The sequence below is a fragment of the Suricata suricatta genome, chromosome 16 (genome assembly GCF_006229205.1).
Source record: "Suricata suricatta isolate VVHF042 chromosome 16, meerkat_22Aug2017_6uvM2_HiC, whole genome shotgun sequence".
In the NCBI taxonomy this organism is placed as follows: Eukaryota; Metazoa; Chordata; class Mammalia; order Carnivora; family Herpestidae; genus Suricata; species Suricata suricatta.
This window is the reverse complement of record NC_043715.1, coordinates 50,362,698-50,381,617: the sequence shown is the minus strand read 5'-3', so window position 1 is coordinate 50,381,617 and position 18,920 is coordinate 50,362,698. Positions and strand designations below refer to the sequence as shown.

Genomic DNA, 18,920 nt, shown 5'->3' with positions numbered 1-18,920 from the left:
GAGAGAGAGAGAGAGAGAGAGAGAGAGAATGAGTGGGGGAGGGGCAGAGAGAGAGCGAGGAAAGAGAATCACAAGCAGGCTCCACACTGTCAGCACAGAGCCCAACATGGGGCTCGAACCCATGAACTGTGAGATCATGACCTGAGCTAAAATCACGAGCCGGATGCTCAACTGACTGAGCCACCCAAGCACCGCTGCTTTTTGTTTGTTTGTTTTAGAGATTGTTTTTGTTGCTCCTAATCATTAATACTATTTGGAAAATACAGTTAAAGCAAAAGGAAACATTAAAACTCACTCACAATGACACTCCTGAAAATAAGCACCCCTGAAATTATGATGCATCTCCTTCAAAAGATTATCCTTACTGGAATATAATTTAGTAAAATATTTGTATTTTATTTTATTTTAAAGGCTAAATCTAGTATAATAAATATTTGTTTACAATTGTATCTTTCACTTGGCCATACACCAGCTACAGATGAGGTGATCAAAATTCTTTTATTAGAGTTCCTTTTAAATTTGGCAATAAAATGTAAAGTCATCGAATATTATGCTTCGTTTCCCAGTAAGAAATTATATTTTCCATGAGAAACTACTATTTTATGTCCTTATGTATAAGATAAAGTAGGGGCGTCTGCATGGCTCAGTCCGTTAAGGGTCCAACTCTTGATCTCAGCTCAGGCCTTGGTCTCAAGGTTGTGAGTTCAAGCCCTGCATCGGGATGTGTGCTGGGCGTGAAGCCTACTTAAAAAAAAATACAAATCTATGTTAAAAACAGTTAAGGAAAAATGCCTCAGGGGCCCAGCCAATTAAGCGTTTGACTCCTGATTTCAGCTCAGATCGTGATCTCACAGTTCGTGGGAGGGAGCCCCACAACGGGCTCCGTGCTGGTGGCTTGGAGCCTGCGTGGCAGTCTCTTCTCTCTCTGCCCCTCTCTCTCTCTCAAAAAAAAAAACACATAAATAAACCTTTAAAAAACCTGTTAAGGAAACTGGCCGAGCATGGAGCTTGCTTAAGATTCTCTTTCTCCTAGGGGCATGTGGGGGGCTCAGTCGGTTAAGTGTCAGACTTCGGCTCAAGTCATGATCTCGAGGTCTGTGACTTTAGGACCCGTGCCAGGCTCTGTGCTGACAGCTCGAGCCTGGAGCCTGTCTTTGGATTCTGTGTTTCCCCCCACCCTTCTCTATCTCTGCCCCTGCCCTACTCGTGCTGTCTCTCTCACTCTCAAAAATGAATGTAAAAAAAAAATTTTAAAGATTCTCGGGGCGCCTGGGTGGCTCAGTTGGTTGAGGGTCCAGCTTCGGTTCAGGTCATGATCTCATGGTTCGTGGGTTTGAGCCCCGCGTTGGGCTCTGTGCTGACAGCTCAGAGCCTGGAGCCTCCTTCAGATTCTGTGTCTCCCTCTCTCTCTGCCCCTCCTCTGCTCATGCTGTCTCTCTCTCTCAAAAATAAATTTTAAAAAAACATTAAAAGAAAAGATTCTCTCTCCCCCTCTGCCCCTCTCTGCCAGTCGCAGGCTCCCTCTCTCTCTCTCAAATAAATGAAATGAAAAAAACTTTTTTTTAATAGTTAAAGAAAAGTAAGAGGAAAGCAATTGTAATATGACTGTAATTTACTGTTAACGTTTTTGAGTTGATCAGATATTCCATCCCCTACATGATGTGATTTCCTTTTTTGAAAAAATAGAGTCTTAGAGGACATGCTGAAGTAGAGAAGGCCTTTTGTCACCTAAAGATGAAGTACAAATGTTTTCCTATCGATTTATGTGCTCATCTTTGTAAATGCCTGCCTGGTATTATAAAGTTTTATTTTATTTTATTTTATTTTATTTTATTTTATTTTATTTTATTTTATTTTATTTTATTTTATTTTATTCTGCTCCATTCTATTCTATCCTATTCTATTCTGTTCTGTTCTATTCTATTCTATTTATTTTACATAGGCTTCACACCTAGCACAGCACCCAATACAGACCTTGAACTCAAGACCCTGAGACCCAGACCTGAACTGAGATCAAGAGTCAGACACTTAACTGACTGAGCCGCCCAGGGGCCCCTAAAGTTATATTTTATTTTTAAATTTCCTCAGAGATTGGTATTTTTGGATTAATTTCTATTTGAGGGGCTATTATCAACCGATCTGAAATAAGTATTCTTTCATTTTTTTAAGTTTATTTATTCATTTTGAGAGAGAGAGAGAGAGAGAGAGAGAACAAGCAGGGGAAGGGCAGAGAGAGACGTGGGGAGAGAGAGAATCCCAAGCAGGCTTCGTGCCGTCAGCACAGAGCCCAGTGTGGGGCTCAGTCCTACGAAACACGAGATCATGACCGGAGCAGAAACCAAGAGTTGGGTGCTTAGCTGACTGAGCCACCCGGGCGCCCCTGAAATGAACATTCTCAACCTGAATGTCACTGTCTCTGGCCAAAGCACAGATGTGTCTGCTGTCACCAGGCATCACTAACACGGTGGGGGTGGCGGAATCTAACACACGTGGTACCGCAAAAAAGGAGTAATCCACAGACCAGAAAAAATAACAAGTATGACTAATGTATATGATTGTACACTTTATTGGAACCCCTAGGAAAACTAGGAAAGATTACTAGCTTGTGACTGGATACAAGACAGATATACATTAGCCAATTGTTTCCCTTGATTCTAGTATGAATAAACTAGACACTAATGGAAAAGGGAATTATTCTATTTTTTTTTTTTTGAGAGACAGAGAGAGACAGCGTGAGCAGGGGAGGGGCAGAGAGAGGGGGAGGTACAGAATTCGAAGCAGCTCCAGGCTCTGAGCTGTCAGCACAGAGCCCAATGCGGGTCTCGAACCCACAAACCGCGAGATCATGACCTGAGCCGAAGCCGGACGCTTAACCGACTGAGCCCCCCAGGTGCCCCGGAAATCATTCTATTTTACATCAATGCACTTTGGAGCTATATCAGCAAGAAATGGCCAGGACTTAAAGTAAATGATAAAATCATATTGAAGTGCGTATAGTGAGTTCTAAATAATAGAAGAATCATGTCATGTTCTTGATTGGAAAACATAAGAACTGTGAAATAAATGTCAGCTTCAAATTTTATTTTTCAGAAACTATAACTCACTTTCCAGAAGTCAAAGGTAAGTTGCTATCAAAGTACATTTTCTTCTAATTTTGTAAAAATAGGGAAATCAGTGGGGGTTTTCCTGATAAAATTTCTTTTTTCTCTGCTCATAAAATTTGATGTAAACAATGTGTAAACAGAAAGAAAAACAAGAAACAGAGTCGCCCTGAACTTTACTGGCATTTTCCTGGCACTACCCTTTAATTCCTGCCAATATAACAGAAAATACCCGACTTTTAAATTCACATAGAAAAAAATGCCCAATAGTTATTAGGAATACTATAAGGAAATTATAATAATAAAATAAATATTAATAGATATTTAAACAAACCATACCTCTAGTCATATAAATAGCATGGCATCAGCCTAGAATGCATCAAATAATAATCTTTTCTGATGCTTGCGGTCTTCAGATCCTGTTCATTTTACCCTGCACCGTTTATTTTATTTTTTAATCTGTTATTTATTTATTTGAGAGTCGGGGGAGCACATGGGAGAGGGACCGGGTCGGGGAGACAGAGAGAGAGAGAGAGAGAGAGAGAGAGAGAGAGAGAGAGAGAGAGAGGGAGGGAGAGAATCTCAAGCAGGCTCCATAGCACAGAGCCTGATGCGGGGCTCGATCCCATGATCTTGGGATCATGACCTGAGCCCAAAGCAAGAGTCAGACACTCAGCTGACTGAGCATCCAGGCGCCCAACCGCACCGTCTATTTTAAAGAAAGATGAGAATCATCTGTTTTAAAGTCAGACACTTAAAAATTGTATAAATCCAGGTAAAGGAGCACATTGGCAGGAAAGATGAGTTGTGAGCGCCTTTTGAGAAAGCAACGCCAGCAATGTTGACAATTCACATGCGCTGTAACCTGATCATCTTGCTTTTGGGGCTTCCATTCTGTAGAAACAAACGTTTTGATATGTAAGGATTTATATACAGGAATGCTTGCCTCAGCGTCCTAGGCAGGGGGTGAGCAATCTGATGAGGGAAATATTGAATAAGTTTGGCAAAATCCGTCTCGCAGATGATGAATAGGCGTCAGAAAGGACTTAAAGCTGCAAAGCTTAAAGGACATGTCGGAGGACATTGTTTTGAGTCAGTGCGGGGACACAGAATGGGTCATTCACTGAGGATGAATATAAGCACGAAAGAAAGATGGTGAGTTCAATTCTAGAAGAAGTTCCGGAAGCTGTCTTAAATGGAGGCCAGGAGTTTAAAAAAAAAAGGGGGGGGGCGGGATATATTGAAAAGGATTTTTGTGATGTGCTGAGTTAAAACTCAGGTTACGGGGCCCCTGGGTGGCTCAGTTGGTTGAGCATCAGACTCCTGATTTCAGGTCAGGTCATGATTTCATGGTTTGTGAGTTCAAGTCCCGCACTGGGCTCTGCGCTAACAGCACAGAGAGCCTCCTTTAGATTCTGTCAGCCCTTCTGTCTGTCCCCCCTCCACTTGTGCGTGAGCGCATGCTCTGTCTCTCAAAATACATGATGGATATAAAGTGTGATTCACTCGGGGAGGGAGCAAAAAATCTGCACATATGTACCTCTACATATATAATATGTATAGTTATATATGTGATGGATGGACAGACGGATGGATGGATGGAGATATATGTGTGTGCATGCAGAAAAGTGTGGATAGAGATAAATCTGGCTATATACATTGTGCGTGTGTGTGTGTGTGTGTGTGTGTGTGTGTAAGAAGGTAAAGAAGAGATGGAGGGGAAATAAGTCTCAAATTTGTGTTCTAACCTCAGTTTCGGCTTCTGGAACTGGGGCTACATGCTAAGCAAAATACAAACAGTGTTTATACCATGGAGGAGACTGGGACTTGGGGTTGGGTTTCAGCAGCTCCGGACTCTGCTCAACAGAACCTCAGGCAGCCCCTCTGATTTCGTGCAGCCAGCGGAGGATGGACATAATTTTGTAACATCTAAACTAACACTCCCAGACTGACAAGGCTGTTCTGTTCTCTCTAGATGGGAAGTGCGTCTTCCCATTCCGCTACAGAGGAGGGACGTTCCACGACTGCGTCATGTTCAACTCAAAGCACAGGTGGTGCTCCCTAAATGAGACTTACCAAGGATATTGGAAGTATTGCTCCGAGGAAGGTGAGGAGCCCGCCTCTGAACGCCTCAGGGTGGTGATCTTCCCTCTCCAGGGCTGAGGTCCGGCGAGACCCCCTCCCCCCCTCCCCGAGGGCCCTGACAAGAGAACCCGCAGTCCGTCACATCGCAAAACTCAGGTTTGTGCAGATCCCTGGGAGTGTGGAAGTCACACGGCCCCCAAGACTGTGATGACCGCTTCACCCAACGTTATCTTGAAATGAAAACGCTTAGCAAAACCTCAAGCCCCCACCAATATTTCAGAGTAGATGGTGCTGAGCGGAGTGGTGTGTGTGTGTGTGTGTGTGTGTGTGTGCGTGTGTGTGTGTGTGTGTGTGTGTGTGGTGACAGCGGGGAGGCACAGAACAGAAAGATCTCTTACTCTGATCGCTTCTCTTCTCCACAGACTTTGCAAAATGCATGTTTCCCTTCTGGTACAGACGCCTGATCTACAGCGAGTGTACTGACGACGGGGACCTGTTCGGGAAGAAGTGGTGCTCGCTGACCCGGAATTATAACAAGGACAAGGTTTGGAAATATTGTGACTGATGGTGACATTTTCTGGGAGGGGCAGGAGGAGGTCTAATTGTTCTCCGGGGAAATTATCTCCCGTTTCTTTTCTCCTTAAAAATGTTGTTTTATGGGGCACCTGCGTGGCTCAGTCAGTTGAGCGTCTGAGTTCGGCTCAGGTCATGATCTCATGGTTCATGGGTTTGAACCCCGTGTCGGGCTCTGTGCTGACAGCTAGCTCGGAGCCTGGAGCCTGCTTCAGATTCTGTGTCTCCCTCTCTCTCTGCCCCTCTCCTGCTCATGATCTGTCTCTCTCTGTCTCTCAAAAATAAATAAATGTTAAAACATTTTAATAAAAGGTTGTTTTGGGTTTTTTTTTTCTGAGATATGACCTGGCTGTAAATCACTTGGGGTTTGGGTCATGGGTTATAGGAAATGGGGTGTTTATGGAACTTATTTTCTAGCCTCAGCATTTTTACATGCTAACGGGTTCATTGTGGCCTTTTTTTTTTTTTTGAGAGAGAGAGAAAGAGAATGTGCAAGTGGGGAAGGGCCACAGAGAGAGGGAGCGAGAGAATCTTAACCAGGCTCTGTGCACAGCCTGACCTTGACCTGGGGCTCAAGTTCACCACCCAGGGATCATGACATGAGCGAAATCAGGCGAGATCAGGCGCGTTCAGGGTGGTATGGCCGTAGACGACCTGAGCGAAATCAAGAGTGGGGCACTCAACCAACGGAGCCACCATGTGCCCCAGAATTAAGCCCTTTAAAAAAGTCTGTGGACTTTAGGTGAGAACTAGGTGTCATTTCAGTCCTTTGATTGAACATCCCGCTCTAGTGGGGGGTGTGGATTTGGGGAGAGGCTGTACCTGTGTGTGGGCAGGGGGAATATGGGAACTCTCCGAGTCTTCTGCTCCATTTTGCTATAAACCCGAGACTGCTCTAAAAAAAATAAAGTCTATGAAAAATGCATTATTTTAATATAGAATGAAATTTTTAAAATGTTTATTTGGTTTTGAAAGACAGAAGGGGGAGGGGCAGAGAGAGAGGGACACACAGAAGCCCTGGAAGCAGGCTCCAGGCTCCAAGCTGTCAGCACAGAGCCCGATGTGGGGCTCGAACTCACGAACTGTGAGATCATGACCTGAGTTAACGTCAGATGCTTAAATGACTGAACCGCGCAGGCGCCCCCTGCTGTTAACATCAAAAAATTTTTTCTTTTAATGTTTGTTTATTTTTGGGAGACAGAGAGTCAGAGCACAGGCAGGATGAACAGAGAAAGAGGGAGACATAGAAGCCGAAGCAGGCTCCAGGCTCTGAGTTGTCAGCACAGAGCCGGATGCAGGGCTTGAACTCGCGAACTGCGAGATCGTGACCTGAGCCAAAGCGGGATGCTTCACCGACTGAGCCTCCCAGGCGCCCAGAAAGTCACTGGTTCAATGGGTATGGGGTTTCTGTTTGAGGCCATAGAAAACTTTGGAAATAGGTAGCGGCAGGCCGGCACAACGCTGTGTGTGTAAGTATATTGGTCCTGAACCATACACTTAGAAACGGCTAAAAATAGGGGCGCCTGGGGGGCTCAGTCCATTGAGCATCCGACTTCGGCTCAGGTCATGATTTCACAGTTCGTGGGTTTAAGCCCTGCTTCGAGCTCTGTGGTGACAGCTCAGAGCCTGGAGCCTGCTCTGGATTCTGTGTGTGTGTCTCTCTCTGCCCCTCTCTTGCTCGCACACTCTCTCTCTCATTTAGGAATAAATGAACATAAAAAATTGTTTGAACATACTACTTACAGTAGCATCAAAAATTATGAGATACATGGGGCACCTGGGTGGCTCAGTCAGTCGAGCGTCAGCCTCTTGACTTCCATTCAGGTCATGATCTTGCAATTTGTGAGTTCGAGCCCTGCATTGGGCTTGCTGCTGTCAGCCTGTCAGCTCAGAGCCCGCTTGGGATCCGCTGTCCCCCTCTGTTTGCCCCTCCCCCGCTTGCGCTCTCCCCAAAATAAATATTTTTTAAATAAATAAATATGTTAGAATAAATAAATAAATAAATAAATAAATAAATAAATAAATAAGTGATCTTTTTTGCTTTGTGTGTTCTGAGGGTGTTTTCTCTACCTTGAACGTCTAAAACTATACTCCTGGGGCACCTGGGTGGCTGAGGCGGTTAAGCATGATTTTGGCTCAGGTCATGATCTCACGGTTCGTGGGTTCAAGCCCCACATCGGGCTCTGTTCTGACAGCTCAGAGCCTGGAGCCTGTCTGTGGATCCTGTGTCTCCCTCTTTCTCTGACCCTCACCCACTCACACTGTCTCTCTCTCTGTCAAAAATAAATAAAACATTAGAAGTGGAGGTTTTGATTTTTTACTTTGCTTTTCTGTTTGGAGTGTCATTGAAACTACTGTATTGTAAATGACGGAAAAGAATTGCATATGGTAAAAAAATAAATTGTATACAAAAAAAATAAAAATAAATAAAACATGTAAAAATTTTAAAACTACACTCCTGTATGCCAGAAGTCATTATTACCAGGTAAGGATTTCCAGGTAACTGGTGGGTCCTTTGAATATGTCGATTCCGATCCTCTGTTTTTGCAGAGTTTTCTTTGACTATATCTAAATATGACTTTTCTGCTGTGTTTTGTTATTCTCTTTCAGAGACAGCATCACATATGCGGTGTAAGTTCCCTCATTTCAATCACAGTCTCTCTTGCTCCTTTGATGTTTTTATCTTATTTTCACCTTCCTGGATGTCCTAGCACTTTTCTTAAATGCCCCTTCTTGAGTCTGCGCTTGGATCTGCTCTCCCTTGGCCGGATTTTACTTTGGTTGTCACTTTGAATATTTTTAAACTTTTTCTTCATTTCCTGATTACGCTCGGTAGTGTTCTATTTTTCCCTATTTAAAAAATATCGTTGGAGTACTTCTTGAATTTCAGATTCAAGATGGTTTTCCTAACTCCAAAGATTTGTAGCATTTCACAGACTGGCGTTGATGGTTTATAAGATTCGTAGGTGAAGGGCGCCCTCTACCATCCACAAAGTAGGGGGCAGTTTCTTTCCTGGATGGCTTTTTGCAGGGGAAGACAGGTGTTCAATGGCCGGAAGGTCTGTGGGTTCTTCCATTTGGGGGGTTTATTTTATTTATTCTTTAATGTTTTTTATTTATTTATGAGAGACGGAGAGAGACAGTGTGAGCAGGGGAGGGTCAGAGAGAGAGGGAGACACAGAATCTGAAGCAGGCTCCAGACTCTGAGCTAGCTGTCAGCACAGAGCCCAGCGCAGGGCTCGAACCCACAAACCGCGAGATTATGACCTGAACCGAAGCCAGACGCCTAACTGACGGAGCCACCCGGGCACCCCTTATTTTATGGTGTCCCAATGTGTGACTCTCTTCCCTCATCAACACCCAGCCTCCTGCCAAAGCGATGCTTCCCACAGCAGCCCACTCAGGTCTGTGTACTTCTAAATTTCCCTCCTGACATTCTTTCTCTGATCCACCACGACTCCTCTCCAGTGGGTTCTCACTTCAGGCAGATTTCTCCTCTGGGGCTGACTGTAGTCATAGCTTTGCCTTTTCCAGAATATCATATAGTTTGGAGGACACAGTACGGAGCTTTCTAGAAACGGTCTCTTTCACCGAGCGACATGCGTCAAAGTTCCCCAACCGTTTTGATTTCCTTTCGTCACTGAATCGCAGTCCATGGTCTGGATGTACCGGTTTGTTTATCTCCTGACCTACTGAAGGACATCTTGGCTGCTCCCAAGTCTAGGCAGTTGTGCATGAAGCTGCTGGAAACCGCTGTGTGCACGTATTTGTGTTGACATGGGTTTCCAACTATTTGGGTTACCCTGGCTCATAGGATAAAGAGCGTGTTCAGCTCCGTGGGGACTGCCAACCCCCCAAAGTGGCCGTCCCGTTCCGCATTCCCACCAGTGACGAGCAAGAGTCCTAGCTCCACATCCTCAGCAGCATGGACGTTGCTGCGTTTGGACTTTGGCCAACGTCATGGGGCCGTGGTGGTATTTCATCGCCTTAACTTGAAATTCCCTAGTGACACAGGGTATTGACCATTTTTGCGTAAGCTTAGCTGTCACCTGAACGTGCTCTCTAGTGCGAGATCTGTTCCGCGCTTTTGTTCGTTTTTTAAGTTGGGTTGTTTCTTTTCTCATTGCTGAGTTGTAAGAGTTCTTCCTATATTCTGGCTAGCAGTCCACTGGCAGAGTGATGGGGTTCTGGTGCCATTTGTTGAAAACACTGTCTTTTCTCCAACGAATTGCATTTGCTCCTTTGTTACAGATTAGTGGACTATTTTTATGTGTGAGTCGATTTCTGGGCTCTGTCTGTTCCATGGATCTATTTGTCTCTTCTTTCATTAATATTACACGGTTTGATTAGCTTTATAGGAATCCTTCAAGCTGAACCTTTGGCCAGCAGCTCCCCATTTCTGCTGCCCTTCTCCTGGGAGTTTCTGGGAGTTTCACTCTTTTAGATTACACACGTGTGTTCACACATTTCCCCCCCATGGGTGGCTTATTTCGCTTAGCGTAATGTCCTCTGGGTTAATTCGTGTTGTCACAAATGACAGGACCTCCTTTTATAAGGATGATAATGATCCGTTATATATACGGACGTTATATTTACATTTCCTTTATCCATTCATCCATCAGTGCACACTTTGGTTGCCTCCGCATTTTGGCTCTTGTGAATAATGCTGCAGTGAACTTGGGGGTGCAGCTGTCTCCTCAGGGACTTTATTTTCTTTGGATATATACCCAGAAGTAGGATGGCTGGAGTTTTGGAAGAAATTGCAAGCGGTTTTCCACAATGGCCGTACCGATGGGCAAAGAGCCCATCTTCTTTCCGAAGAAGATACACCCATACCAATGGGTATATGAAGAGGTGTTTAACATCACTAATTATGGAAATTCGAATCAAAACCGCACCGAGGGGCGCCTGGATGGCTCAGTGGGTTAGCGCCTGACTTCAGCTCGGGTCATGATCTCAGAGAGTTCTAGCTCCACATCCGGCTCGATGATGTCAGCGCGGAACCCTCTGTCTCCCTCTCTCTCTGCCCCTCCCTCGCTTGCGCGTGCTCTCCCAAAAATAAAAACAAACATTACAAAAGGAAAAAATTCCAATAAGATGTCATCTTACACCTGTTGGGATGGCTATCCTCAAAATGTCAAAACGCAGCAAGCATTGGTGAAAGGGTGGAGGAAAGTCAGCCCTCGAATGTTTTTCTTATGGAATCCACTAGGGGTCAGGCTCGAGCCCATCCCCGTTGAAGCTCTGTGTATAGATTTAAGTTCTACCTCAGGGGACGCCATCCACCTAGTGCTAGGAGTACAACGTGCTTCCTGAACTTAGTCGGTCCTGTCCACAGACACTGTGTCACGTAGTGGCTTAGAGCGCTTGGAATCAGACAACATGGAATTTGAACTCCATCCCACATTTTCCCAGCTGTGAGGCTTTAATGTCAAGTCACTTAACTTTTCGGGGCTGGGGTTTCTCCATCCACAAATTCGGTTCATATCATTGCTTACCTTACAGACGTTTTGTCTGGGTTATAGAATATAAGAGCAATTCTAAAATAAAAACTTTGTTATTATTAGCTGTCGTAACAGTGGTGGTGGTAATCGCCATGATTAAAGCAAACATATGGCGCTTACTCTGTGCTGAGGGCTTGTTTTCATTGCCTTGCACATAACGACCCATGTAATATGACACTCTTATGAAGTAGGTGCAACTGTCACCTCCACCTCACACCTGAGGAAAGTGAGGCACCACGCGTCCGGGCCACAGAGCTAGCAAGTGCAACAGCCGCATCATTGTTACTATAATGATGATGGTTTTGCTTCAGGACACAAGTGGATTTAGCTTGAGGATTCAGACTATCTCCCACCAAACCCAATAGCTTCTGTCCAAAATAAACCCCTGTGCACTTTTTCAGGCAGTGGCCCACACCTGTAGTGAACATGAGGACATGAGGCGTGCTGGTGAATATGCCGTGTGGCCCCCACTCACGTGGCATTGCCCTAAGCAACGTGCCAGGGATGGCCACCGGACATGCTGTCAGAGCTGCCCGAAATCAGCTCTCTGCCCCCCAGAGTCAGAAATATTAGTCTCTCATGAAACACTTAGTCACTATGGGCAGCCATGGAAAAGACTGTGAGAATCACTTTCATCAACTCTCTGTCCAGCAGCAACATCGGAAATGACTTCCCAGGGCGCCTGGGTGGCTCAGTCGGTTAAGCGTCCGGCTTCAGCTCAGGTCATGATCTCACAGTTCATGGGTTCGAGCCCCGCGTCGGGCTCTGTGCTGACAGCTCAGAGCCTGGAGCCTGCTTCAGATTCTGTGTCTCCCCCTCTCTCTGCCCCTCCCCTGCTCACACTCTGTCTCTGTCTCTCAAAAACAGATAATCGTTAAAAAAATTAAAACACAAGACTTCCCAGTGACGATGAAGCAAGGCTGCCAAGGACCACCTGTCACGGTTACGTAGCCTGTGCTGTGTTCCAGCCTCACTGCTTTACCCACGCAATTTCCTAGAACCTTCCAGACCTGTGAGAGAGGCACGCAGCAGTCCTCTAACTATGGCCATTGAGCGCGTGCTATTTGTCAGGCACAGTTTTGTTCTGCCAGAGATAAAGTAAAGAATGGAAGTCACGGCTCTGAAGTCTGCAGTCTAGAGAGGAGAAAGGGACTAAAGAAGCAGGCACACACCGTGATGGAAATGGACATGCACGGAGGCATGGGTAAGAAAGCTGGAAATCGGGCCAGGGAGAGAGAAACGCTGCGTGAGAGATTATATCGGGGGGGTGGTGGAGGGGGGGCGGTGCCTGCGTGGCTCAGTCGGTTGGGTGTCTGGCCTCGACTCAGGTCATGATCTCACAGTTCGTGGGTTCGAGTCCTGCATCAGGCTCTGTGCTGACAGCTCGGAGCCTGGAACCTGCTTCAGATTCTGTGTCTCCCTCTCTCTCTGCCCCTCCCCTGCTCATGCTGTCTCTGTCCCTCAAAAATAAATTAAAAAAACATTTAAAAGAAGATTATATCGGGGTAAGAGGGAAAGACGAGAGAGGGATGGGAGCCACCGAACTAGACAGAGTGGCTGAGAACGGCCTTTCTGGGACAGCGGCCACTGGATCACGGGGATCTGAAGAAAGGGAGGGAGCGAGTCCCACCCTTCCAGGAATGGAGTTTCCGGAGACAAACACAGAATGTCAATTCCTGGGATAGCGTTGTGTTTGGGGTGGTGAGAAAATATGGAGGCTGCTAGGTTTGGGTGAGCGATGGGGACCATCCAAGGGCAGATAGAGGAGGGACTGGCATTTTTCCTAAGTGTCACGGAGGCCGTGGGGATTCCCATCCCAGCAGTGACAGGATCCTGCTCCAGCTACTGTGTGAAGGGTGCAGAGGTGGCAGCAGGGAGACTGGCCGTGGGCCGGGTGGCACGCTGGGGGGTCAGGGTGCTTGGATTAGCGGCAGAGCGTGGGCAGAAGCGGGAGTGGCTGGGTCCAGCACCAACTCAGTCCCCTGGCTGGCGGACCGGCGAGAGGGTGGCAGACAGGACTGAAAGGTGAAGCCAGTGTGACCACGGGTCCAGGTGACAGGCTGTGTCGTTTACTGAAATGAGACAAGATGAGCAGGTTTGGTGGGGAAATAAAGAGTCCTTTGGTGATCCCGATCTTATGGATGAGGAAAATAGAACGGAAATCAGCTACGCCACCTGCCCGGGGTTTCACAGGGAGAAAGAGGTGGACCCTAGAGTCAAACCGAGGCATTTCCAGCCCTAAACAAAATGCTCACCCTCTTTCTCTTCAATCCTTCCCTGCGAGCCACCTAATGCCCCCGTCTCTGGTTCTCTCTCAAAACCCAAGACTCCCTGAGCGCTAGTCATTAGTCATTAAAGGTAAGTGTCCGTTGTCTACATGCGGATGTGATTTGACTCTTCCAAAAGTCGAGACCTCTTTGCTTGTTATGCTGACTTCCAATATGTGCCGATGATCTCAGACTGTCCCATGGTTCAGACCAGCTGAGACCACCATCTCGTTTTGCAGAGATAAATCCGGGTGTTATGGGCGGTATCGAGGCCCTGCCCAGACAACTGTATACACTGCTGCCCTAACCCCTCATTCGGATAGGACCCCTAATGGGGTAATACAGGTTAAGTGAGGTCATAAATCTGGGACCTTAATCCAATAGGATTGGCGTCTCTGTGAGAGAGACACCAGAGATCTCTTTCTCTGTATACAAGCCCGAAGGAAAAGCCACGTGAGGACACAGTGAGAAGCTGGTCGTGAAAAGGGCCTTCGCCCAGAAGTCAGATCAGCCGGCGCCTTGCTCCTGGACTTCCGGCCTCCGGAACTGTGAGAAAAGACACTTCTAGGTGTGTAGACCATCCAGGCCGGGGCATTTCGTGATGGCGGCCCTTGTAGGCTGCGGGAAGATTTAGTATCTTAACTCCAATGACTCAACTCTCAGAAACAAGAAATTCTGATCAGTAGATGCTCGCTACCCAGCCCGAGCCCCGTGGCTGTGAGACACGGCACCACTGTCCCCAGCCCCTGCATGGGAAATCCAGGACCCGGAGGTCACTCCGTCTGACATGAACGTCCCTGCATCTAGAGCTGGCGTTTGCAAGGAGACCTTCTGAATCCAAACCCGGGGCCAGTTTTGCAGGAGGTAAAATAGCCCCATGTGATCCCGTCTGCCGGAATCATCAGTGATTCCTCTCTGCGTGTCCTTGTGATCCGCACGGAAGCACTAGAATCTTCAGCCCTGCTCTGCTGCTTGGTAGGTTTAGGGCCTTGGTGGATTTGGGTTTGTTTTTTTTTTTTTCTTTTCTTTTCCTTCCTTTCTCTTTCCTCATCTCTGCCCTCCCAGCGCCTTCAGCCAGATACCAACTCTGGTTCTGAAAAATATTTGATCACAGTTGGTTGAGCACCTTGGGGGCATAGAGACAATCCAGTGGAGCAAGAAAGGAATAATGGGTCCCCTCTGTGTCCATGCCAGCCCTTCCAGAGGGTAAGGTGTTCTGGTCCTGCTCCGCGTGTCCCGACTTGCCTTAGGGGGCGGGGCGGGCGAATTTGCAGACCCCGCCTCACCGGCCGCCTCGGACCTTCTGAGCCCCATCTCTGCGGCCTCATGAATATTCAGGAGCGTAACTTTCCATGATCTTCGGGAGAAGTTATGAGAACCAAAGGCATTTTTTAAAATGTACCCACAAAAAAGAGAGCAACACATCAAAGGTGCGCTCTCCCCTGATACCAAAAGCTCAAATACTTGCCACAAACGTTAGCTTATTAAATAAGAGGGATGGAGAACGGGCGTCACATTCCCACTGACTTTGTTTGTATGCATCCTGGGCAGTGATATTTATGGATCGGAAATAATTAAGTACAATTAGCTCAAAAAGGAAAGAAGGAAGGAAGGAAGGAGCTACTCACTGGGCTCTCCAATGGGATGTATGTGGCCTCAAATTTCAGAGATCTTTTTTCATTATTGTTTTAAAAATCTTTAGTTTTGAGAAAGAGAGAGACAAAGTGCGAGCAGGGGAGGGGCAGAGAGAGACAGGGAGACAGAATCCGGAGCAGCTCCAGGCTCCAAGCTGTCAGCACAGAGTCCGACGTGGGGCTCTAACTCACCAACTGCGAGTTCATGACCTGAGCTGAAGTCAGATGCTTAACCAACTGAGCCCCCAGGTGCCCCGAGATTTCAGAGCTCTTGTGTGCAAACTCAGAAAGCAAGAGTAAGTTCCCAGAGTCACTCAGCTGGCAAGGATCAGAAACAAAGGCGGTTCTGCCAGGGGCACGTGTCCAAGCGAGCAGCTCTGAAGGGGCCAGGCTTCCCTTCATCTAGGAGACCTCGCTAACTAAAAGGGCGGGGGTGAACAAGAAGGCTTGATGTCAGGCTGCCTGGAGGGAAGCTGCACTCTTCCCCCCACGCCTCAGTTTCCCCAGATGTCAAGCCAGGGACACACAGTTCCTGTGACATGAAGCTGTGTGACACTCTTTCTAGCTTAGTGTCGCCTCCTCGGGCCTGACAGTGGCCTCTATCTGCAGAGAGGCCACAGGCTGAGTGGAGATCCGTCCGTTTTAGCAAACTAGCAAAGAGCAAAAGCCTACTGGGGCGCCCGGGTGGCTCAGTCAGTTGAGCAGCCGGCTTGACTCAGGTCATGATTTCACGGTTCGTGGGTTCGAGCCCTGCGTCTGAGCTGACAGCACAAGGCTTGGAGCCTGCTTCGGATTCTGTGTCCCCCCTCTCTCTCTGCCCCTCCCCTGCTCATGCTCTGTTTCTTTCTGTCTCAATAATAAACAAACATTAAAAAACAAAACAAAACCAAAAACCTACGTACCAGATAAGAGAAACTCAACTTCCCCGGTTGTATCACAATTTCTTTGCTTCCTTCAAAGTCTGTTTTCTCATCTCTATTTGGAAAGGGCAGATGTGTTTCTAACCAGTGGCTGGCCCCCATGGGTTTGCTAATGGGCCATAAGTGAAGTAACTCGGCTAAGACCTCGGCTCAGACAGATGCCAAAGGGGGAGGTTAATGTCCTCCCTCCCCATGGCCCGGGATGAGGCTGGTCCCTCATCTTGGATTGCCCTGGGGGCCCCCTCTCCCCTTGTTGGGGACGCACTCTGCCCTCCTTGGTCTCTCTTACAAAGTGCCCTGGCCTCTTTGGTCTCCCCAGGTCCCTTCCAAGATGGTGGCTGGGAAAGGCATTGCACAGCGGGCCAGGACCACGAGTCGAAACCGAGGCTAAGATCTGCCCTTCACATGTCCTCCCTGCCCACCGGTGCGATGCTCCACCTCTCTGAGCCTTACCTATCGAGGGGGCTAAACCTGACTTTGCCCTTCTCCCTAGACTTGTATTTGCAAAACAGTAATCACGAGAGTAAATGGTACAAAATGGATATGGAAAAATCAAGCAAACTTCCAAAGGAGGGGTTCCCAGACTCCCTGAGACATCTGATCGCCTGAGGGCTGGTTACAATGGGAGGAGGGGAGGGCTGGTCCCATCCCAAGAGTTTCAGCAGGTCTGGTGGGGAGGTTAAGGATTCGATTTTTTTTTTTAAGGTTTATTTATTTTTGAGGAAGACAGAGCATGAAAGGGGGAGGGGCAGAGAGAGAAGGAGACACAGAATCAGAAGCAGACTCCAGGCTCTGAGCTGTCAGCACAGAGCCCGTCGAGGGACTCGAACCCCGGACTCTGGAGAGATCACGACCTGAGCCGGAAGGATGCTTAACTGCCTGAGCCCCACAGCTGCCCCTAAGGATTTGCATTTCTGACTCGAATCCGGTGCCAGGAGCGCACTTTGAGAACGGGCTACAGCGCTTTCTCGGAGGGGTGTTCCAGATGGTTCTACGCTCCCTCTGATTTAGGGCACTAGACTGCCCGCGGGGGAACCAGCCCCAGGAGAGCCCTCTATGGGGGGAGCAGGAGCAGAGAGTATAAATCAGAGGCGCCACCTGCTCAGGGCAGACTGTCTGTAGGTGATTGGAGGGGATGAACAGTCCAGCGAGCTGGCTGTCCCTGGCTGTCTGCGTGAGTGCGCTGAAAGCAGGTGAGGTGGCCAGGCGGGTGGGGGAGGGGAGCGGGGACAGGGCAGGAAGGGGAGACCCGGGAGGAGGCGGCCGTTGTGGGAGAGCGCGGGGGCGGGGAGGCGAGGGAGGGGACGTGTGGTCAGCGGGTGCAAAGCTCCAGTCTGCAGGAAGGGGGCGTTCTGCCTGCAGTCGGTGGTACTGTGTGGTGCACTTGAACTTTCGTTGAGAAGTTAAATCTATTGCAGAGTGTTCTTCCCACAGTCTTCTTTAAAAAAAAAAAAAAAGCAAAAAGAGGGGCGCCTGGGTGGCTCAGTTGGTTAAGCGTTCAACTTCGGCTCACGTCATGATCTCGCGGTTTGTGGGTTCGAGCCCCAAGCCAAGCCCCAAGGCGGGCTCTGTGCTGACAGCTCGGACCCTGGAGCCTGCTTCTGATTCTGTGTCTCTATCTCTCTGCCCCTCCCCTGCTCACATTCTGTCTGTGTCTCTCTCTCTCTCTCTAAAATAAATAAACATTAAAAAAAATTGTAAAGCAGAGAAAAAGAACACTTTTTTAACATTAAAAATGTTTTTATTTTAGGGGCGCCCAAGTGGCTCAGTCGGTTAAGAGTCAGACTTGGGCTCAGATCATGATCTTGCGGCTTGTGAGTTCGAGCCTGGAATCGGGCTCTGTGCTGACAGCTCAGGGCCTGGAGCCTGCTTCAGATTCTGTGTCTCCCTCTCTCTCTGCCCCTCCCCTACTCGTGCTCTGTCTCTCTCTGTCTCAAAAATAAACTATAAAAATTTTTTTAAATATTTTTTTTATTTGAGAGAGAGAGAGAGTAGAAGAAGGGAGGGGTGGAAGGAAAGAGAGAATCTGAAGCAGGCTCCATGCTCCGTAGGGAACCCAATGTGGGGCTCAGTCCCACAACCCCGGGGTGATGACCTGGACAAGAGTCAGATGCTCAGCTGACTGAGCCCCCCAGCTGGAAGCTGCTCCAGGCTTTGGGGTCTGATTGGGAGACTTGAGGAGGCTGGTCAGAGAAGCAGGAGTCGACTCTGTTGAATGCGGCCAGAGGGACAGGCTGATTCTGTGCCTGGGTGTCCACAGGCCCCTCCTCAGACCAGGAGGAGGAGGAAGGCAGAGTCCGAGAGAGGCAGCAGCCACAGGGCGCCTGGGAGGCTCATTGGTTCTGCTCAGGTCATAATCCCACAGTTCGTGGGTTCAAGCCCCACCTCAGGCTCCATGATGACAGCGTGAAGCCTGCTTGGGATTCTCTTTCTCTCTGCTCCTCCCCTGCTCTCTCTCTCTCTAAATATAAATAAACTTTAAAAAAAAAAGGCGGTGGCGGCTACCCATTTCAGCCAAGGGGAAGGAGGAATTGACCATCTGTAGCACAGTGACCTTGATTTTGCGGGTGCTTACTTAAAATTCCGCAGTGGTCTTGCTTTATCTCACTGTCCCCTAATCTCAGAATAAGCCTGTCTGAGGTTGTGACTCTGGGAGTTGGTCCAGTTCAGCCTGAGAGTGACAGGGCTGAGCAGTGGGGGGTGGGGGGGCAGGTTTTCAGATGCCAGGTGTGGGGGGGGGTTTGTACACTGCAGGTGGTGGCTTCTCAGGAGCTGTGGGGGAGGGGAGGGGGGAGGAGGAGGAGGAAGTGATGGAGGAGGAAGAGAAGGGAGGAGG

General features: G+C 48.0%; 2 protein-coding genes across 3 annotated transcripts in view; both read left to right on the top strand.

Annotated features, from left to right (window-relative positions):
• The window catches only part of LOC115281052 (binder of sperm protein homolog 1-like), a 7,668-nt gene extending 1,779 nt beyond the window's left edge, over positions 1-5,889 (top strand). The window contains exons 2-4 of the mRNA XM_029926290.1: positions 3,091-3,120; positions 5,077-5,208; positions 5,609-5,889. Of these exons, the coding sequence (XP_029782150.1) occupies positions 3,091-3,120; positions 5,077-5,208; positions 5,609-5,751 (305 nt within the window). The 3' untranslated portion in view covers positions 5,752-5,889. The remainder of the gene's footprint in view (positions 1-3,090; positions 3,121-5,076; positions 5,209-5,608) is intronic.
• Positions 5,890-17,211: 11,322 nt separating this feature from the next.
• Positions 17,212-18,920, top strand: part of LOC115281231 (binder of sperm protein homolog 2-like) — a 9,949-nt gene continuing 8,240 nt past the window's right edge. For both annotated transcript variants that reach the window (XR_003904179.1, XM_029926554.1), the window contains exon 1: positions 17,212-17,277. Coding sequence is in view for 1 of the 2 variants with exons in the window: in XM_029926554.1 (XP_029782414.1) it covers positions 17,220-17,277 (58 nt within the window). In the remaining variant the exon portion in view is untranslated. The remainder of the gene's footprint in view (positions 17,278-18,920) is intronic.